This window comes from Loxodonta africana, chromosome 24, assembly GCF_030014295.1.
Source record: "Loxodonta africana isolate mLoxAfr1 chromosome 24, mLoxAfr1.hap2, whole genome shotgun sequence".
Classification (NCBI taxonomy): domain Eukaryota; kingdom Metazoa; phylum Chordata; class Mammalia; order Proboscidea; family Elephantidae; genus Loxodonta; species Loxodonta africana.
Genome location: NC_087365.1, coordinates 27582981 through 27601715, shown reverse-complemented (window position 1 = coordinate 27601715; position 18735 = coordinate 27582981). Strand labels below are relative to the sequence as shown.

The 18735-nt window shown below is 39.8% G+C and overlaps 1 protein-coding gene across 1 annotated transcript in view; it reads left to right on the top strand.

Moving 5' to 3' along the window:
• Positions 1 to 18735, top strand: part of TMC2 (transmembrane channel like 2) — a 135998-nt gene that overhangs the window by 63318 nt on the left and 53945 nt on the right. The window contains exons 5-7 of the mRNA XM_010591820.3: positions 994 to 1084; positions 11307 to 11388; positions 12384 to 12490. Of these exons, the coding sequence (XP_010590122.2) occupies positions 994 to 1084; positions 11307 to 11388; positions 12384 to 12490 (280 nt within the window). The remainder of the gene's footprint in view (positions 1 to 993; positions 1085 to 11306; positions 11389 to 12383; positions 12491 to 18735) is intronic.

The window sequence follows — 18735 nt, the reverse complement described above, 5'->3', positions numbered from 1 at the left end:
CAGGCATTTGGCTGGCCTTGGCATAATAGTTGTAGACATTCTGAGAAGCTTGGTGCAATGGCAATGGGTTGAGGCCAACCTAAGCTCACACTTCTGCCACTCCAGTGGTCTTGGCTTGCCACTAGATTTGTCCCAGGCTGTTTTCCTTCCCTTGACCTCTCTGAGCCTCACCTTCTTCATTTGTAAAATTCACTTCTGAGGGCTGTTCTGATGGAGTGAAGATATTGAGATAAAGTGCCCAGCATATAATGTCTAATTAATTTTTTTAGTTACTGTTATTGTTAAAGTTCAAACCTCTCTTGTGCCAGACGTTGTGCTGAGCCCTGAGAATTGAGTTTAGGGTACAAAAATGACTCAGTGAAGCACGTGGACATAATGAATGATGATACCAGGTAGAAAGTGATGTTCGCATAAGAGCACCCAGTGCAGTGGTCAGGAGTGTTTGCTTTAATCTTGACTTCCCCTCCAGCCCCAGTTCTCTGACCCTTCTGCCCTCATTTTCTGTTTTTAAGGGCTCATGTAATTACTATGGGCACATTCGGAGAATCCAGGATAATCTCCCCATGTTAAGGTCAGTCGATTAGTAATATTAATTACATCTGCAAAGGCTCTTTTGCCATGTAACATAACATATTCATGGATATAACACCAGGGTATAAATTCTGCCTCTTACAAGAGCTCAGCATTGTTCTTGTGTGCTGTGGAGTCAATTCCCACTCATAGTGACCTTATAGGACAGAGAAGAACTGCCCCATTGGGTTTTCTAGACTGTAATCTTTACTGGAGCAGACTGCTAGGTCTTTTAGCCTGCAGAGCTGCTGCCCTTGGCATTTGGTAAATTTCAGTGGACAAAATGGCCTATCCTCATGGAACTTATATTCTACCTATGGGTATAAAAACACATGAGGCTTCGAGTCACAATATACCCTCATAGTTCGAACTTTTTTTGGTTAGGTGTTAATTGAATTCCTGCCTTTTGTTTTTCCTAACCAGGGAGGCCCAAGCATTTGTGGAGAAGTATGAAGGAGCCTTGGGAAAGGGGAAAGGCAAGCGGCTCTACGCCTACAGGATGCTGATGGCCAAGGTGTGTGGTGCCAGACCCCTGTGGGAGGGCCTGTTCTGCTTCTGAATCTGTGTTGCTGGCACAGGCACTAGCAACGGCCTCCCTAGTCTGTGTCCAGCAACCCCAGGAATCCTGAATTTGAGGCCCAGCTGACCATTCTGATTCATCCAGGAATGGAAACCAACTCTATCTTGCCAATTTTTCTATACTTATTTGTTTGGGCTTCAATATATCTGAGACTTGTTTCCACAACTTCAGTAAATAACTAAATTCACAGAATTAATGATAGTATAACCACCGGGATCTTATTTTCCAAGCCCCAAATCAGGGTTTGGTGGACTCCCAGAACACCATGGTATAATCAGGGTCATATGGATGAGTCCCAAGTGGTGCAATGGTTAACATGCTCAGCTGCTAACTGAAAGGTTGGAGGTTTCAGTTCACCCAGTGGCAGCTTGGAAGAAATTCCTGGTGACCTAGTTTTGAAAAAACAGCCATTGAAAACCCTGTAGAGCACAGTTCTACTCTGACACACATGCGGTTGCCATGAGTCAGTTGACTGGACTGCAATAGTAGGGATGATAAACTGTGATGCCCGCAGGTCATAGCCAGGGCTTCTGGTTCTGACTGGATATTGAACATGGGACTTATGGAAATGTCCCCCTTTATCCACTGATTGGAAAAACCACCATTTTAATTCACTTAATTTTTGCATTGGGCCAGTTTTGTGACTTTTTATCCTGAATAATTGTTTGACCTCATTGTTTTAGCTATCGGCTGGTACTAATGCCTGATAGTGCTGGCTTCCTCTATTGCCCTTGTTTTGCAAATATTTCTTGGCTCTGTTTACAGACACATTTTAAAAATCACTTTACCAAGTTCCAGTATAGCTCATTGAGATTTCAATTGCTTTATTTTTAATCTTCAATTTAATTTGCAAAAAACTCTTATCTATACAATTCTAGTCTTCACATCTAAAAATATCATACATTTCTCAAGCCTTATTTTATTTCCTTCAGGAGTTTATCATTCTCTTCATATAGATCTTCTCTATGTCTTAAATTTATTTCCACATTGTTTATATTTTAGTTGCTTTTGCGAATGGGATCATTTTTCCATTCACTTAATAACTAGTTGTTGCCGGTTTCATTTGTATATTCATTTTATATCTGGTCCCCTTATTGCACCTTCTTTTTAGTTCCAGTTGTTTTTATCTGATTCTGTATGTAAAGATGTTTTTGTTGGATCCTTCAAAATGTGATCTATTATTCCCATCTTAAAATGTGGGTAAGGAATCCTAGACAATTTCAATTGCTAATTCTGATTGTAGGCCTCCTTGTCTTTCAATTACTTTAATGAAAATGACTGTAGTGTTTCACATTAAGTTTTATGAAGTTGTTGGCTTGAAATAGTTTTTTTTATCATGATAAGAAATTATCCTTCTAGTTCCAATTTAATTAAATTTGTATTTTATTACAAATAAATATAAGATTTTTATTAAGTGCCTTTTCCTTCTGTTATTAAACATCTTTTTACCCTTCTGGGTGTATGATCGGGTGTATGATTTTTTAACTCCACAGCCACCTTTGATTTTCTGGTATTTTATTTATGATATTTTCATAGATTTTTGTAAGATTGGTCTGAATGTGTGTGTGTGTGTGCTTGTTCTCTGGCAGATTTTAAGATTAGGGCTACACTCATTTCATAATATTAAATGAACAGCATTTATTGTCGTTGCTGTACGCCATCAAGTCGTTAGACTCTGAGCCACCCGTGTGACGGAGTAGAGCTACTCCGTAAAGTTTTCTTGGCTGTAATCTTTACAGAAGCAGATCTACAGATCTTTCTCCTCAGAGCTGCTAGATGGGTTTGAACCGCCAACCTTTCAGTTAGGAACCAAGTGCTTTGCCTCCTTTGTATTACACAAATCAGTTTATAGAACATAATTATTTTTTTCCTTAAAAGCTGATACCCATAACAATTTTTTTCCTCAAGTTCATGTGTATGATAGAATTTTATATGCCAGAAACAATGTAACAAATAGAAACGCCGAAATCTTAACAATCAAAAAAGCTCCAAGTCATTAAAATATAAACACACTCCTGACTAACATAAAACAGCAGGGGGTCCATATAATGTTTCTCTATTTTTTTTTAATTTTGCATTAGGTGAAAGTTTACAGAGCAAATTAGATTCCCATTTGATATTTCGTACATAAAGTGTTTCATGGCCTTGGCTCTATTCCCCACATTATGTCAGCACTCGCCTCATTTCTGCCCTGGGTTCCCTCTTTCCCTTCATCTGGATTTTTCTACCCCTTCCTGCCTTCTCATCTTTGCATTTGGGCAAATATTGCCCTTTTGATCTCGTATAATTGATTGTTCTAAGGAGCACATTCCTTTTGGGTGTTACTGTTTCTTTTATGGGCTTGTCTGTTGTTTGGCTGGAAGGTGGTCTCTGGGAATGGCTTCAGTCCCAGGCCAGAAGGGTGTCTTAGGGCCATAGTCTCAGGGGTTCCCCCAGTCTCTGTCAGGCCAGTAAGTCTGCTCCTTTTTGTGAAGTTGATTTTTTGTTCTACATTTTTCTCCTGCTCTGTCCAGGATCCTTTGTTTTGATCCAAGTAGCAGTGGTAGCAGGGCACCATCTAGCTCTTCTCATCTCAAGGTCATGTACAGTGTGGTTCATGTGGCCCATTTATTCTTTGGACTAATTGCTCCCTTGAGTCTTTGGTTTTCTTACCTCTCATTTGCTCCGGATGGTAAGAGACCAATAGCTGTATCTTAGATGGCTGCTTGCAAGCTTTTAAGACCCCAGACATTACTCACCAAAGTAGAATGCAGGACGTCGTCTTCATGAACTGTTATGCCAATGACTTATATATGTTCCCCGAGTCTGTGGGTTTGAGCCTAGGAACTTCATCCTGCGAGGTGTTTGGTTATGTCTAAGAGGTTTCGCTGACTGTGCCCCTTGTGTGCTCTATTTTCTATATTAATATATTAGGAGCATCTTCTGTCATGTATGTAGAAATATCCACCATCTAACCTGTATCTGCCAGTGGGTGTGCTCTCTTACACCCTCCCACACCTCTTGGCATGTCTATCTACCTATGCATCCATTTGTAAATTATTGTTTGTTAATACTATTGTTGCAAGATTGTCTATGCTATAATAGTTACCATTTAAAAAGAAAGAAAAATGTTGCCTTCAAGTCATTCCGACTCATAGTGACCCTATAGGACAGAATAGAACTTTGCCGTAGGGGTTCCAAGGAGCGGTTGGTGAATTCCAACTGCCAACCTTTTGGTTAGCAGCTGAACTCTTAATCACTGTGCCACCAGGGCTCCATAGTTACCATACCCTCATTGCCATCAAATTAATTCCAACTTATAGCAACTCTATAGGACAGAGTAGAACTGCTCCATAGAGTTTCCAAGGAGTGGCTGGTGGGTTCAAACTGCTGGCCTTTTGGTTAACAGCCATAGCACGTTATAGCTCTTAACTACTGGGCCACCAGGGCCCCATAGTTACCATAGTAGCCATTTATTCTTGTGTTCCTCTCAGGGTCTTCTCTTGCCTTGGTCATGTTGTGTTGACTTCTCCCACATTGTGTATTCCCTTTCCCTTCGCCAATATTAACACATGTCTTCTAACTATTCGGTAATTTTCTCTCCCTCTCCCTCCCATTCCTGGTAAGCATCAAAGAATTTTTTTCTTTTTCTGTGTGTAAACTTTTTGTTGTTACTTCATAATAGTGATCTCGTACAATGTTTGTCCTTTTGTGGTTGACTTATTTCACTCAGCATGATGTCCTCCAAATTTATTCATGTTGTGAGATGTTTCACGAATTCGTCATTATTCTTTATCATTGCATAGTGTTCCATTGTGTGTGTGTACTACAGTTTGTTAATCCATTCATCTGTTGATGGGTACTTACCTTGTTTTCACCTTTTTGCTTTTATGAATAATGCTGCAGTGAACATGAGGGGACATATGTCTATTCACGTCACTGCTCTTATTTCTTTAGGGTATATACCTAGCAGTGAAATTGCTGGATCATATGGTATTTCTAGCTTTTTGAGGAAGTGCCATACCATTTTCCATAGTGGTTGTACCATTTTACATTCCCACCAGGAGTGTATGAGAGTTCCAGTCTCCCACAATCTCAACAACATTTGTTATTTTCTGTTTTTGTTTTCTGATTAGTGCCAGTAATGTTGGGGTGAGATGGTATCTCGTTGTAGTTTTGATTTGCATCTTTCTAATTGGTAGTGATTGCCAGCATTTCTTCATGTTTGTTAGCAGCCTGAATGCCTTCTTCCTTGAAGTGTCTCTTCATATCCTTTGCTCATATTTTAAATTGGATTGTTTGTCTTTCTTTTACTGAGGTGTTAAAGTTTTCTATAAATTTTAGAGATTAGACTCTTGTCAGATATGTCGTAGCCAAACATTTTTTCCTAATTTGTAGGTTCTCTTTTTACTCTTTTGGAGAAGTCTTTCCTTGAGTGTTGAATTTTTAGGAGGTCCCATTTATCTAGTTAATCTGCTGGGTGTGCATTTTTAGTTATATTTGGTATTTATTTATGCCATATATTAGGGCCACTAATGTTGTCCCTGTTTTTTCCACCATGTTCTTTATACTTTTAGGTTTTGTATTTAGGTCTTTCGAAGTTAGTTTTTGTGTATGGTGTGAGGTATGAGACCTGTTTCATTTTTCTACAGAGTTTTGCCAGCACCATTTGTTGAAGAGACTGTGTCTTCACCATTTAATGTACTTTGGTCCTTTGTCGAGATCAGCTGTCTGTAAATGGAAGTATTTACCTCTGGGTTCTCAATTCTGTTCCATTGGTCTATGTGTCTGTTGTTGTACCAGGACCAGGCTGTTTTGACTACAGTGGCTGTATAGTAGGTTCTGAGACTAGACAATGTGAGGTCTCCCAATTTATTCTTCTTCTTTAATGATGTTTTACTTATTCAGGGCCTGTTTCTCTTCCATATAAAGCCAGTGATTAGTTTTTCCATCTAATTTTAGAATTCTGTTGGGATTTGGACCAGGATTGCATTATATCTGTACATCCCTTTGGGTAGTAATGACATTTTCGCAATGTTAAGTCTTCCTATTCAAAAGCATGGTATGTTTTTCTATTTATGTAAATCTCTTTTGGCTTCTTACAGTAGTGTTTTGTAGTTCTCTTTGTATAAGACTTTTATATCCCTGGTTAGATTTATTCCTAAATATTTTATCTTTTTTGGGGAGGCTATTGTACATGGTATTGTTTTCCTGGTTTTCTTTTCAATGTTCTCTTTGTTAAAGGAATCTAATAGAGTTCTGTGTGTTGTTCTTGTATCCTGCCTCTTTGCTGAATCCTTCTAATAAGATCCAGTAGCTTTCTCTTGGAATCTTGGGGATTTTCTATTTATATGATCATATCAACTGTGAATAGGGATAGTTTTACTTCATCCTCACCAATTTGAATGCCCTTTATTTCCTTCTCTTGCCTTACTGCTCTTGCTACAATATGGAATAAGAGTAGTGATAAAGGACACCCTGGTCTTGCTCCCATTCTCAAGGGCAATGCTTTCAGACTCTCTCCTTTGAGGATAATGTTGACTGTTAGTTTTGTGTAAATTTCCCTTATTATGTCAAGGAATTTCCCTTCTATTACTATTTTGCTGACAGTTTTTTATCAGGAATTGGTGTTGGACTTTATCAAATGCCTTTTCCACATCAGTTGAGATGATCATGTCATTCTTTTCCTTTGTTTTATTTATGTGGTGGATTACACTGATTGATTTTCTAATGCTGAACCATCCTCGCATGTCTGGTATGAATCCCACTTGGTCAAGATGTATTATTATTATTATTATATGCTGTTGAATTCTGTTGGCTAGGATTTTTTTCGAGAATTTTTGCGTCTATATTCTTCAGTGGTATTGGTCTGTTCTTTTCTTTTTTAGTGATGTCTCTGCCTGGTTTTGGTATCAGGATTATGCTGGCTTCATAAAATGAATTTGGGGATATGCCTTCCTTTTCTATGCTCTGATAGTTTGAGTAGAATTGGTGACATTCATAAAACTTTATAGATGAGGAGTCATTTTTATATCAGTACCTTGTTACTTTTTTATGTATCCCCTCTTTATTGGTATATTCAGGTTTTTTGCTTTTTCTTGGGATCATTTGATAATTCATATTCTTCTCAGAACTTGATCATTAATTAAGATTTTCATATGTATTCACAGAAAGTTGCATGTAGTATTCTCACAATTTTTTCAATACTTTCTATATCTGTTGGGTTTGCATCTTTTTTATTCTTAATGCTATTTTTGTTACCTAATACTGCTGTAACATAAATACCACAAGTCAGTAGATTTAAAGAACGGAAATTTGTTTTCGAACAGTTATGGAGGCTAAACATCCAAATCAGGCTATGATCAAATTAAGTTAAGGAAGAAAACCTTATTTCCAACCTGGATTACATCCACAGGTTCAGGGACTAGAATTCCAATACATATTTTGGGGAGACATAATTTAATCCATGTCACTAATACCCTTTTTTCTCTTCTTTTTCAGTTATAATTGCCTGACAACTATCTAAGGGTCATTTTATTAAACTTGTCTAGAAACTATTGCCCACTTAGCAACTGCACACACAAATCTTTTTTTTCCAAATGAAGAATATGCTTTTCAAATATCTTTGATAAATATTTCTGGTTAGTCATGTTTCTGTCCAAATACTTCTAGCTTTCTCCTTAAGAAAAGGATAGCTGCCCATCCTCTGTCCTGTATATTTACCTTCTCTCGTTCTTTTTAATTCTTTGCTTTCTCTCTCTTGCATGCTCAGAAATTTCTACAGTTTATCCTCAATATCATTGAATCAGTTTTTCTCTGCATCAATGACAGTATTTATTACGTATAATGTTTATTTTCATTCTGCTACTGGACTTTGAGCTTCCTTGTAATCCTTCCCTGCTTCACCTATATTCTTTCAAAAATCTCAAATGGTTATCCTTTCCTTTAGAACCCATATTTCTTACATCCTATTAAGACTGCCAAACCATTTCGTTTATCCTAGAGGAAATGCGTCCAAAAATGTCAAAGGGTAGTGTCCTTTTTCCCTAGTTCTGCAGTACTTTTTCTCATGTTATTCATCCAGATCCGGATTTCACCCACAGACCGGATGCGTAGCTTGCCTGTGGCTTACTCGACAGCAGTTTGAGACCTCTTTTCCTATATACTCCTGGAAAGGAAGATGACATGCACAGCTAATGATCCAGCCCCAGGGTCAGCAGCTGCCACTCTCACAGCTCTGAAGAAGGGAGCTAGGGCTTTCTCCTGCCCACACCCAGCCTGGTTTTCTGACACTCTGCACTAATGATGGATAAGAACTTCAATGTCAGGGGTTTTCCTAGGCCTGGCTGTCTGCCTCTGCCCATCCAGGGCATCACCTTTCAGGCAGAGCTGCCCCCAGCCTTGAAAGGTTGTCAGGTGGTTGCCAAACGACTAGCTGGCAGACTGACTCTCCAGGGGCCTCACTTGGCAACATTCCTTACCCCGACTGGTCATCGGCCTTGCAAGCCTGTATTTTGTACTGATTTTACCAGCACCCTGAGAGGGGATCTATCTCTCAGGGAAGGACTCACATTAATAAAGCTTATGAGATGGATATATAAAACCAAATGCCACATTATTAATTTACAAGGAGATATAACTGAAGCAAGAACTGGAAATTTTGAAGTCCACATCGGTAGTGTGGTAGAGTTAGTAATATGGGAAACTAAACCATAATCCTAATTTCAATTCATTGATTTACAGTAAAAAATTGCTGCTATAGAAACCAAGGAAACCCTGGTGGCATAGTGGTTAAGTGCTACAGCTGTTAACCAAAGGGTTGGCAGTTTGAATCCACCAGGCACTCCTTGGAAACTCTATGGGGCAGTTCCACCCTGTCCTATAGGGTTACTATGAGTTGGAATCGACTCAACGGCACTGGGTTTGGTTGGTGGTTTATAGAAACCAAAATATTCACAGCTCAGGTGACTGGCAAATGTTCTCCATATAGGCAGATCTACAAAGGAAGCCACATAAACCAAAGGTTTCCTTTTGAGCACAGAATCAGAACGAAGTAAGAGATGAAGCAACAGGACCAGAGCGCCCAATGTCCATCATCTACCATTCCCCACATCCTTTCCTTTCTGTCTTAGGGAAGCTCTTGTCATTATTATCAAGGAGTCCTTGGGTGGTGCAAATGTTTAAGAGCTCAACTACTATACAAAAGTTGGTGGTTCAGACCCACCCAGAAGCACCTCGGAAGATAGGCCTGGTGATCTGCTTGAAAGCCCTCTGGAGCAATTCTAATCACTTCTGAGTTATTAAAAGAACAGATTAGACACAGGGGTAGGCACACACAGGGGAAGACAGATGCCATGTGAGGAGCCCTGTGGAACCCAGGAGTGCCCAGGGCTACCAACAAGGAAGGAATCAACATGACTGAGACCCTGATGTGGACTTTTAGCTCCCACAACTGTGAGAAAATACACTTCTACTCTTTATTTATTTATTATGCTTTCAGTGAAAGTTTACAGCTCAAGTTAGCTTCTCAGACAAAAATGTATATATACATTGTTATGTGACCTTAGTTGTCCTCTCTATAATGTGACTGTGCACTCTTCCTTTCCACCCCAGATTTCCCATGTCCATTCAACCAGCTCCTGTCCCCCTCTGCCTTGTCATCTCATCTCCGGACAAATTTCTGCTCTTTAGAGCCACCCATTTGTGCTTCTGTTCTGCAGCACTAGGAAACTAAGGCAGAGTCCCTCTTCTCTTCTGTGTCTGTGACCATTTCCCTCTTCTCACAGTTGGTTTCCTTATATAGCAATCATCCAATCAGGATACGGTCAAAACGCTCTGTCTAGAAACCCATCTGATTCCTTCAGGCAATTTTTCCCGTTCATCCTTTAGTGAAACTAGAATGAAAAAAATCTCACTTTCTTCATGATCAAGTCCTTACAAGACTCTTGTTCACAATAGAAACTGAGCTTAGAACCTGCTCCCTACTACTTCTTGGCCTGACTGTTTTCTACATGGTGTTTTAATTTTTTCAAATAGATTTATTTCCAGGGGTTTGGGTTGGTAGAGAGCAGCCTTTTGGAGACTTGACAAAAGAGCACCCAGCCAGCAGATTGTTAATGCAAACTCTGGGTGCTGGAGCTCGGAAACAGATCATGGAAGGAGGTGAAATGCCTTCCTGCCTCCTTTCAGAAAAGTGTGGCTGCTATTCCATGAGGGGAAGAATGAGCAGCTATGGATTGAGGTCTCTTTACTAGTATTGTAGTTTAGCAACAATTCCCATCACACTTAGGCATTGGCTTTCTGCCAAATTTGGATCTGAAGATTTCAGGTTTCTATTTCTCCCTTGAATGTTTGTTTCAAGATCAAGAAAGATGTATCAGAGGTTACTAAGACAATTTGATCCCCCAAACCAGAACCTATACACAGAAATTTGTGTGTGTGTGTATGCTTTAAGTGAAAATTTACAAATCAAGTCAGTCTCTTATACAGAAACTTATACACACCTTGCTATGTACCCCTAGCTTCTCTCCCCCTAATGTGACAGCACACTCCTCTTCTCCACCCTGTATTCCCTATGCTCATTCAACCAGCTCCTGTCCCCCTCTGCCTTCTCATCTCACCTCCAGACAGAAGCTGCCCACGGAGTCTCATGTGACTGCTTGAACCAAGAAGCTCACTTCTCAGCAGTATCATTCCAGTTCAATCCCTGTCTGAAGAGTTGGCTTCAGGAATGGTTCTAGTCTTGGGCTAACAGAGGGTCCGGGGGCCATGACCTCTGGGGTCCCTCCAGACTCAGGCTGACCATTAAGTCTAGTGTTTTTATGAGAATTCAAAGTCTGAATCCCACTGTTCTCCTGCTCCATCAGGGATTCTCTAGACAGAACTTTTAAGTTCATATATAAACTGTCCAAACCTGAAATGTTATAAGAACTGCAGACAAATACAAAGTATTGTTGCCCTGGCTTCTCTTTCACCCTCCACACCTGAATTTGAGAAAGCAAAAGTTGAAGCATTCACCCCTGGCAGCCTGGGCCTCATGGACTGCAGGAAATGGAAACTCCAAGATGACAACCTCACCTACATGTCAATCTCATGTTGATACGTCAACATCAAAGTGCCTGTCCAGGACCCAAGTCAGCATGTTAATGTACTGAGGATGTTGCTTGTTTTATTTCAGAAATGGGTCAAATTTAAGAGAGATTTGGGTAATTTCAAGACTCAATGTATTCCATGGGAGATGAAGATCAAGGACATTGAAAGTGAGTATTCTAACAACGTTGTTTTTCAGTTCATTTACTGAAGCTTTTTCCAAGGGCTTCTGCTGTTTTCTTGGCATCATGAATAGATTATTTTGTAGGCTGTTGTGATGGTTAAACTTGTATGCCAACTTGGCTGGGCTGTGATTCTCAGTGATTTGGTGGTTATGATGTCGTTCGTCAGTTATGTAATGATGTAATCACCTCCATGATGAGATCTGATTTAATGTAATCACATCCATGATGAGATCTGCTGTGAGCAGCTAATCAGTTGAAAAGGAGTTTCCTTGGGTTGTAGCCTGCATCCAATATGTATGAAATTTCTGGCAAAGCTCGCTGGCTTTTGCTCTGCTCTGGATCCTGCATTCTGCTCATCATCATCTGACCTGCAGTTCTTGGGACTTGAGCCAGCAGCCTGTCACCTGACCTGCCAATCTTGGGTTCATCAGCCCCTGTGGCTACATGAGTCAGGAGAAACCTCCAGCCTGATGCCTGCCCCAGAGACTTGGCACTTTCTAACCTCTACACCCACACGAGCCATTTCCTTGATATAAATCTCTCTCTCTTTGTGTGGATACTCTATGGGGCAGTTCTACTCTGTCCTATAGAGTCGCTATGAGTTGGAATCGACTTGACGGCACTGGGTTTGGGTTTATATGTGTATATATATATATACACACACACATGCACCCTCCACTGGTTTTGTATCTCTAGAGAACCCAGCCTAAGATAGCTGTGTCAAAATGGAAAAAAAACAGGCTTTCAAACAGTCAGGTCAAGATATAAGTCTGTTTCTTAAACTTCTTATTTTGGGAACTCAGGCATATTGATTAATCCCACAGAGTCTTGGGTTATTTATCAAGGGGAAAAAAGGAAATTGGGGTGTTGGTTCCACAAACTGGTGTGAAAATTAGATCTATAACACACATAAAATTCTCAGTGCATGTTCATTTCCTCCTCCTGCAGCACTTAAAGTCCACCATCATTTCTCTGTCCAGGTCACTTTGGTTCTTCAGTGGCATCATATTTCATCTTTCTCCGGTGGATGTATGGAGTTAACCTTGTCCTTTTTGGCTTAATATTTGGTCTAATCATAATTCCAGAGGTAAGGAAACAAATTCCTACATCTTTGGATAGTGTAGAGGCTTATCATCACCACCATCTTCATTTACATTAACTAAGTACTCTCTGTTTTACGAAGCACATCTTTGTCCAGACAGTTCAATACAAAGACTGGGAACCAAATAGTTGTGCTTCAGAATTAAAAGGTGGGCCTCATATTTGTCTACCAATTTTTTTTTTAAACCTTAAGATTAGTGAAGAACCAATATCTTACTGTGTGTTTTTTGTTTTGTTTATAGGTTTTTTTTTTCTTTTACCTTAAAAAAAGAGAGGGAAGGAATCCATTATATCATAATTTGTCCAAAAAAAAAAAAAAAAACTTGCATTTGAATAATGATCTTCACTATTCTCCCGGATATAATCTTATTAAGGATATAGGTAGAGTCTTACCTACAGATAAGTAATTAAGGGACAAAAAAGGGATAAGCAGCTTGTGCAAGTTTACACAGTAAGTTTGTAGTGAATGAGATCCCAGGCCGCCAGAGTTCTGGGATCTTGTCCAAGAGAGCCTGGGGTGCACTAAGCACTGAGCGCAGTAACGGCTACGGTCCTGCCTGAAGTGCTTGGTGCTGGTGTTGGGCACACAAGTGGATTTAATTCAACAGATTTCAAGGTAAAGATATATTTGCATTTAGTATGTTCTTCCTTCCAGGTTTATTAATCAGTTCAATGATTACATGATGATTCTTATTTTATTATAAATAGAGCATACTGGAGTCAATTCTACCTGCATTCAGCATCCTTAGGAAACTAGTCTCTACAGCCATTTTTCAGGAAATCGAAAACCTTCTGCATAATGCAAATTAACTCGGATTTCTTGGAAGATGTTGATGGTGTATTGTAATAGCACTTCAAAGCACAGGGGTGTTACGTTATTTCTGAAACCATTGAGTTTTTCTTACATTACCTAAGAAATTGTGAAATTCAAGTAGTAGTAGTTGCGTAGGAATGTTGTTTTGTTGTTAGTAGTTGCGTTGTCAGAACCTGTCTAATTTCAGTAGGGATAATGACTGGGATCAGCCCAAAGCTGATTTCCAAGAGATGGAGGTCAGATATACCTCCACTCCCAAGCTTTTTACCAATTCTGAACCAGTTATCCTCCCCACAGCACCCTCTACTTCTCTGCTGGGTTAGAAAATCTGTTGGAATAGCCACAAAGAACTCACAGACCACATTTACAGTTAAGTGGCTAGCACTCAGGGTCAGGATCAAGAAGCATGTAGGCAAAGTCTCCCTTCTTCAGTACAGGACAGCTCTTTCAGCTCCTCTTGGCCACCTGAGGACAGGCTTCTTGCAACCTCCTTGGGACACCTCTTGGCCCTGCTGTCTGTCACCACTGACTCTGCCACGGGGCCCCTTCCAGGCCTCTCTCTGTCTTCAGTATTATAGTCCTTGACCCACGTTAGAGCTCTTTTAGAAGGTTCCTTGCCTCCTCTCTCTTTGCTTCTTCTCTCTTGCCTTTTCTTCTTTCTTTTTATTCCTGTTTCCTGTCTGAAAAACCTCTGTGGGTTTGCCTGTGTATACACATAAACACCTTGTCAATTTCAAGGTATGGCCTTCCCACTGGGAGCCAGAAACTGACCTTGGTAGGCCACAGACATTTCATTTCATTTGCATAGTAGGCTACAGTCACTTCGTTTGCATAGTCCATAGTCACTTCATTTGGGTAACATATTGACCAATATCTGCAAGGTGCATACCAATCACAGGGCAGGCTGCAGCCCAGGGCCAGGCAAAAAGTATCAAACCAAGTCATTTACAGTTTACCCAGGAAATGTAACAAACTCTCTGAGGTAGAAAACTGGGGCAACGATAACTCCTCCAGTCTTAGGGGGAAAATCTCTCAAGCTGTTTTTCCAGAGAACCAAGGCAAAAGGCCACATAAAGGAACTCATTTCATGAGAGAAGTGTAGTTATAAAAATGTCATTAACTAAGTCTTTATATTACTTTATGTGCAAGCCTGGAAATCAAGGGTTATGAGTCTGTTTAATCAGTTCTTAAGCCAGTATCACTCTCTGACTCCCAAATGAGGATTTTAAAACTTCTGGCAAATATGTACAAATGCCCTTGCACTAGGGGGAAAATATTGCCAGAAATTAACTGGAAATTTCCCTTCTCCCCTCCACATCTGGGCAAGTATGAAAAAATTACCTTTACAGGATCTTTGCTTACTTTCTGAAGGTATCTAGTCTACCCATGAGAAGAGAAATGCTATAGGCACATGAGACATATGAGAGATTGCCAAAACTTTGTTACACAGTAGTCCAGAAAAGTGGTGCAGATTTTCACATTATGAGCAGAACTCAAGAACAAAGTAGTGAATCATATGGGGAGATAAGTGAGCACTTACACTATTATAGGATTCCATACTCCTTGGAAGCAAAGATGGCGAGACTACATCTCACATATTTTGGACATGTCAGGAGGGATTAGTCCCTGGAGAAGGATATCATGCTTGATAAAGTAGAGGGTCAGCGAAAAAGAGGAAGACCTTCAACAAGATGGATTGACGCAGTGGCTACAACAATGGGATCAAAGCAAAACAAGGATTGTGAGGATGGTATAGGACTGGGCAGTGTTTCATTCTGTTATACATATGGTTGCTGTGTGTCAGAACAGATTCAACATCACCTAACAACAACAGGATCCCAAATACTAAACATAGTAAATGTTTCTAGATAACAAAATCAGCAACTCATTGTTCATACAGGCATACCTCAGAGATATTGTGGGTTTGGTTCCAGACCACCACAATAAAGCAAGTATCACAGCAAAGCAAGTCATGTGAATTTTCTGGTTTCCCAGTGCATGTAAAGATTATGTTTACACTATATTGTAGTCTATTAAATGTGCAATACCATTATGACTAAAAAAAAGTACGTGCCTTAATTAAAAAATACCTCATTGCTAAAAAATGCTAACCATCATCTGAGCCTTCAGCGAGTCGTAATCTTTTTGCTGGCGGAGGTTCTGGCCTTGATGTGGATGGCTGTTGACTGATCCGGGTGGTGGTTGCTGAAGGTTGGGGTGGATGTGGCCGTTTCTTAAAATAAAACAACAATGAAATTTGCCAGACTGATTGGCTCCTCCTTTCACAAAAGATTTCTCTGTAGCAGGCAATGCTGTTTGGTAGCATTTTACCCACAGTAGAACTTCTTTCAAAATTGGAGTTAACTCTCTCAAACCCAGCTGCTGCTTTATTGTCTAAATTTATGTAATATTCTAAGTTAAATGAGTACTGGTTTCAGCTTAAAGTCACCAGCTGCTTTACCCCTACAAGAGAGTCAGCCTGTCCTTTGAAGCTTTGAAGCCAGGCATTGACTTCTCCCTTTTAACTATGAAAGTCCTAGATCGCACCTTCTTCCAATATAAGGCTGTTTCGTCTATACTGAAAATCTGTTGTTTAGTGTAGCCACCTGCATCAATTATCTTAGCTAGATCTCTGGATAACTTGCTGGAGCTTCAGACTTTTCTTCTGCAGCTTCCTCACCTCCCTCAGCCTTCACAGAATTGAAGAGAGTTAGGGTCTTTCTCTGGATTAGGCTTTGGCTTAAAGGAACGTTGTGGCTGGTTCGACCTTCTATCCAGCCCACGAAAACTTTCTCCAAATCAGCAACAAGGCTGTTTCACTTTCTTATCATACCTGAGTTCACTGGAGTAACACATTTAATTTCCCTCAGGAACTTTTCCTTTGTATTCCCAACTTGGCTAACTGTTTGGTGCAAGAAGCCTCGCTTTTGGCCTATTTCAACTTTCAACATGCCTCCCTCACTAAGCTTAATTATTTCTAGCTTTTGATTTAAAGTGAGAGATGTGCTACTCTTCCTTTCACTTGAATACTTAGAGGCCATTGTAAGGTTATTAATTGGCCTAATTTCAATACTGTCATGTCTCAGGGAATAGGGAGGCCTGAAGAGAGGGAGAGAGAGACAGGGGAATGGCCAGTCAGTGGAGCAGCCAGAACGCACACAACATTCATTAAGTTTGCCATCCTATATGGAGATGGTTTGTGGTGCCCCAGAACAATCACAATAGTAACGTCAAAGATCACTGAATCAACTCGATGGCAACAGGTACAACGGGTAGATCGTTATGTATGATCCTTCCTTTTTATGTATCACCAGATTTTGGTTTGCTGATATCTTATTTAGAAATTTTCACAGCTATATTTAAGAGACTAAAACAAACCAAACCCGTGGCCATGGAGTCGATTCTGACTCATAGTGATCTTATAGGACAGAATAGAACTGCCCCCATAGGGTTTCCAGGGATTGGCTGGTGGATCGGAACTTCCAACCTTTTGGTTAGCAGCTGAGCTCTTAACCACTTTGCCACCAGGACTCCTTTAAAAGACTGTATGATAAATTTCCTTTTTATGTCTATAATGTCCTTATTATTTTGGAGATCAAAATTGGGCCTCATAAAATGATTTAGGAAACGTTGCTTCTTTTTCTATTCTCTTGAGGAATTTGTGCAAGTTTTCCTCTGGTGTGCTTAAGTGGTGTTTTTGTGGTCATTATTGTTTTCTGTTTTGTTTTGTACATATGGCAGGAAGAATTCTAAGAATGACTGTCAATGATCCTTGCCCTCCTATAATCTCCTCCCTTTGAGTATAGGTGTAACCTGTGTCTATGATGTGGTTATCTGAGGTTGTCTTGGTAAATCTAATCTAATCCCTTAAAGGAAGAGAGGTTTCTCTGGGTGTTGCACAATAAGTCAGAGAGATGGATTTGGCATGTAACTGCTGGCATGAAGATGGACAAGGCCATGTGATATGGAATGTGGGTGGCCTCTAGAAGCTGAGAGTGGCCACCAGCTGACATCCAGCAAGGAAAATGGGACCTCAATCCTATAACCACAAGGAAATGAATTCTGACAACAACCAGTGAACTTGGAAGAAAACCTCAAACCCTTGATAAGATCCTCAGCCACTGCCAATACCTTGATTTCAGCCCAGTGAGAACCTGATCAGCAAATCCAGCCCTGCCATGCTGGACTTCTGACCTACAGAACTGTGTACTAATAAATGGGTGTTTTAAGCCATTACATTCCTGGTCATTGTTACACAGCAATTAAAAGCTATTACAATGTATATTCTGCTTGGGATTGTAGCACTTCATGAATCTTAAAACGTCTTTTGTCATTTTTGGAAAACTCTCAGCCATTATCGCTTCAAATGTTGCTTCTGTGCCACTCCTTCTCTCTTCTCCTGGGATTCCACATATACGCATGTAGAACCCTGTGTCTATATTCCCATGTGTGATGTTCTTTTCAACATTCTCCATCCTTTTCTTTAGGTTCTTAAGTCTGGATATTTTTAACTCTATTTTTCGACTCACCAATATTCAGCTGATCTATGCGTTCTGTATGTTCATTGTTGATAAATCCCTTATCTGTGTTTCCCATAGAATTATTTATCAGTGAATAACTAGAAGTACTCTAATGCCCCCAAATAGGGAATTAGCTAGTTAAGTTCATGGTACATACATGTGATCAACTATTCCAAAGTCATCTTATTTTTAGAAATACAGGTAGTGCTCTACTTATGATGTATTCAAGTTACAACAAACTGCACTTATGATCATGTTTTTCTTGTACATCCTATCTTTAGTAATATGTATGTATGTATTAAAATATATCCGTAAGTTTATATGTGATGTTTCCGACCCCCAAAGACAATAAAAGATCAGATTTATAAAGATACCAATCATAAGAGGCAATAATAATGAAAATTAAAAAAGAAAAATGAGGTATTTGACTTATGTCAGAACTGGAACCACATCATGAAAAGCCCTGATGGCGCAGCGGTTAAAGCACTTGCCTGCTAAATGAAAGGTTGGCAGTTCGAACCCACTAGGGGCTCTTCAAGAGAAAGATGTAGCAGTCTGCTTTGGTATAGATTTACAGTCCTGGAAACCTTATGGGCTCACTATGAGTCAGAGTCACCTCAATGGCAGTGCGTTTAGTCTCAGTTTGTTTTTTTATTTTTTAACCTGTACCATAAAAAAAAAATTGGTGATAAAATAATATTAAGTTAAATAACCAGGCTAAAATATATATAATACTCAGAAACAGCTGAAACTCGATGGCACTGGGTTTTTAACAGTCATTACCTTTGAGTTGTGGGGTGATAGGTAACTTTTTTTAATGTTCTGCACTTTTTCACATTTCCTACAATGGGTGTGTGTTACTTTTATGATCAGAAAGGTGTGAATGCTGTTTAAAGA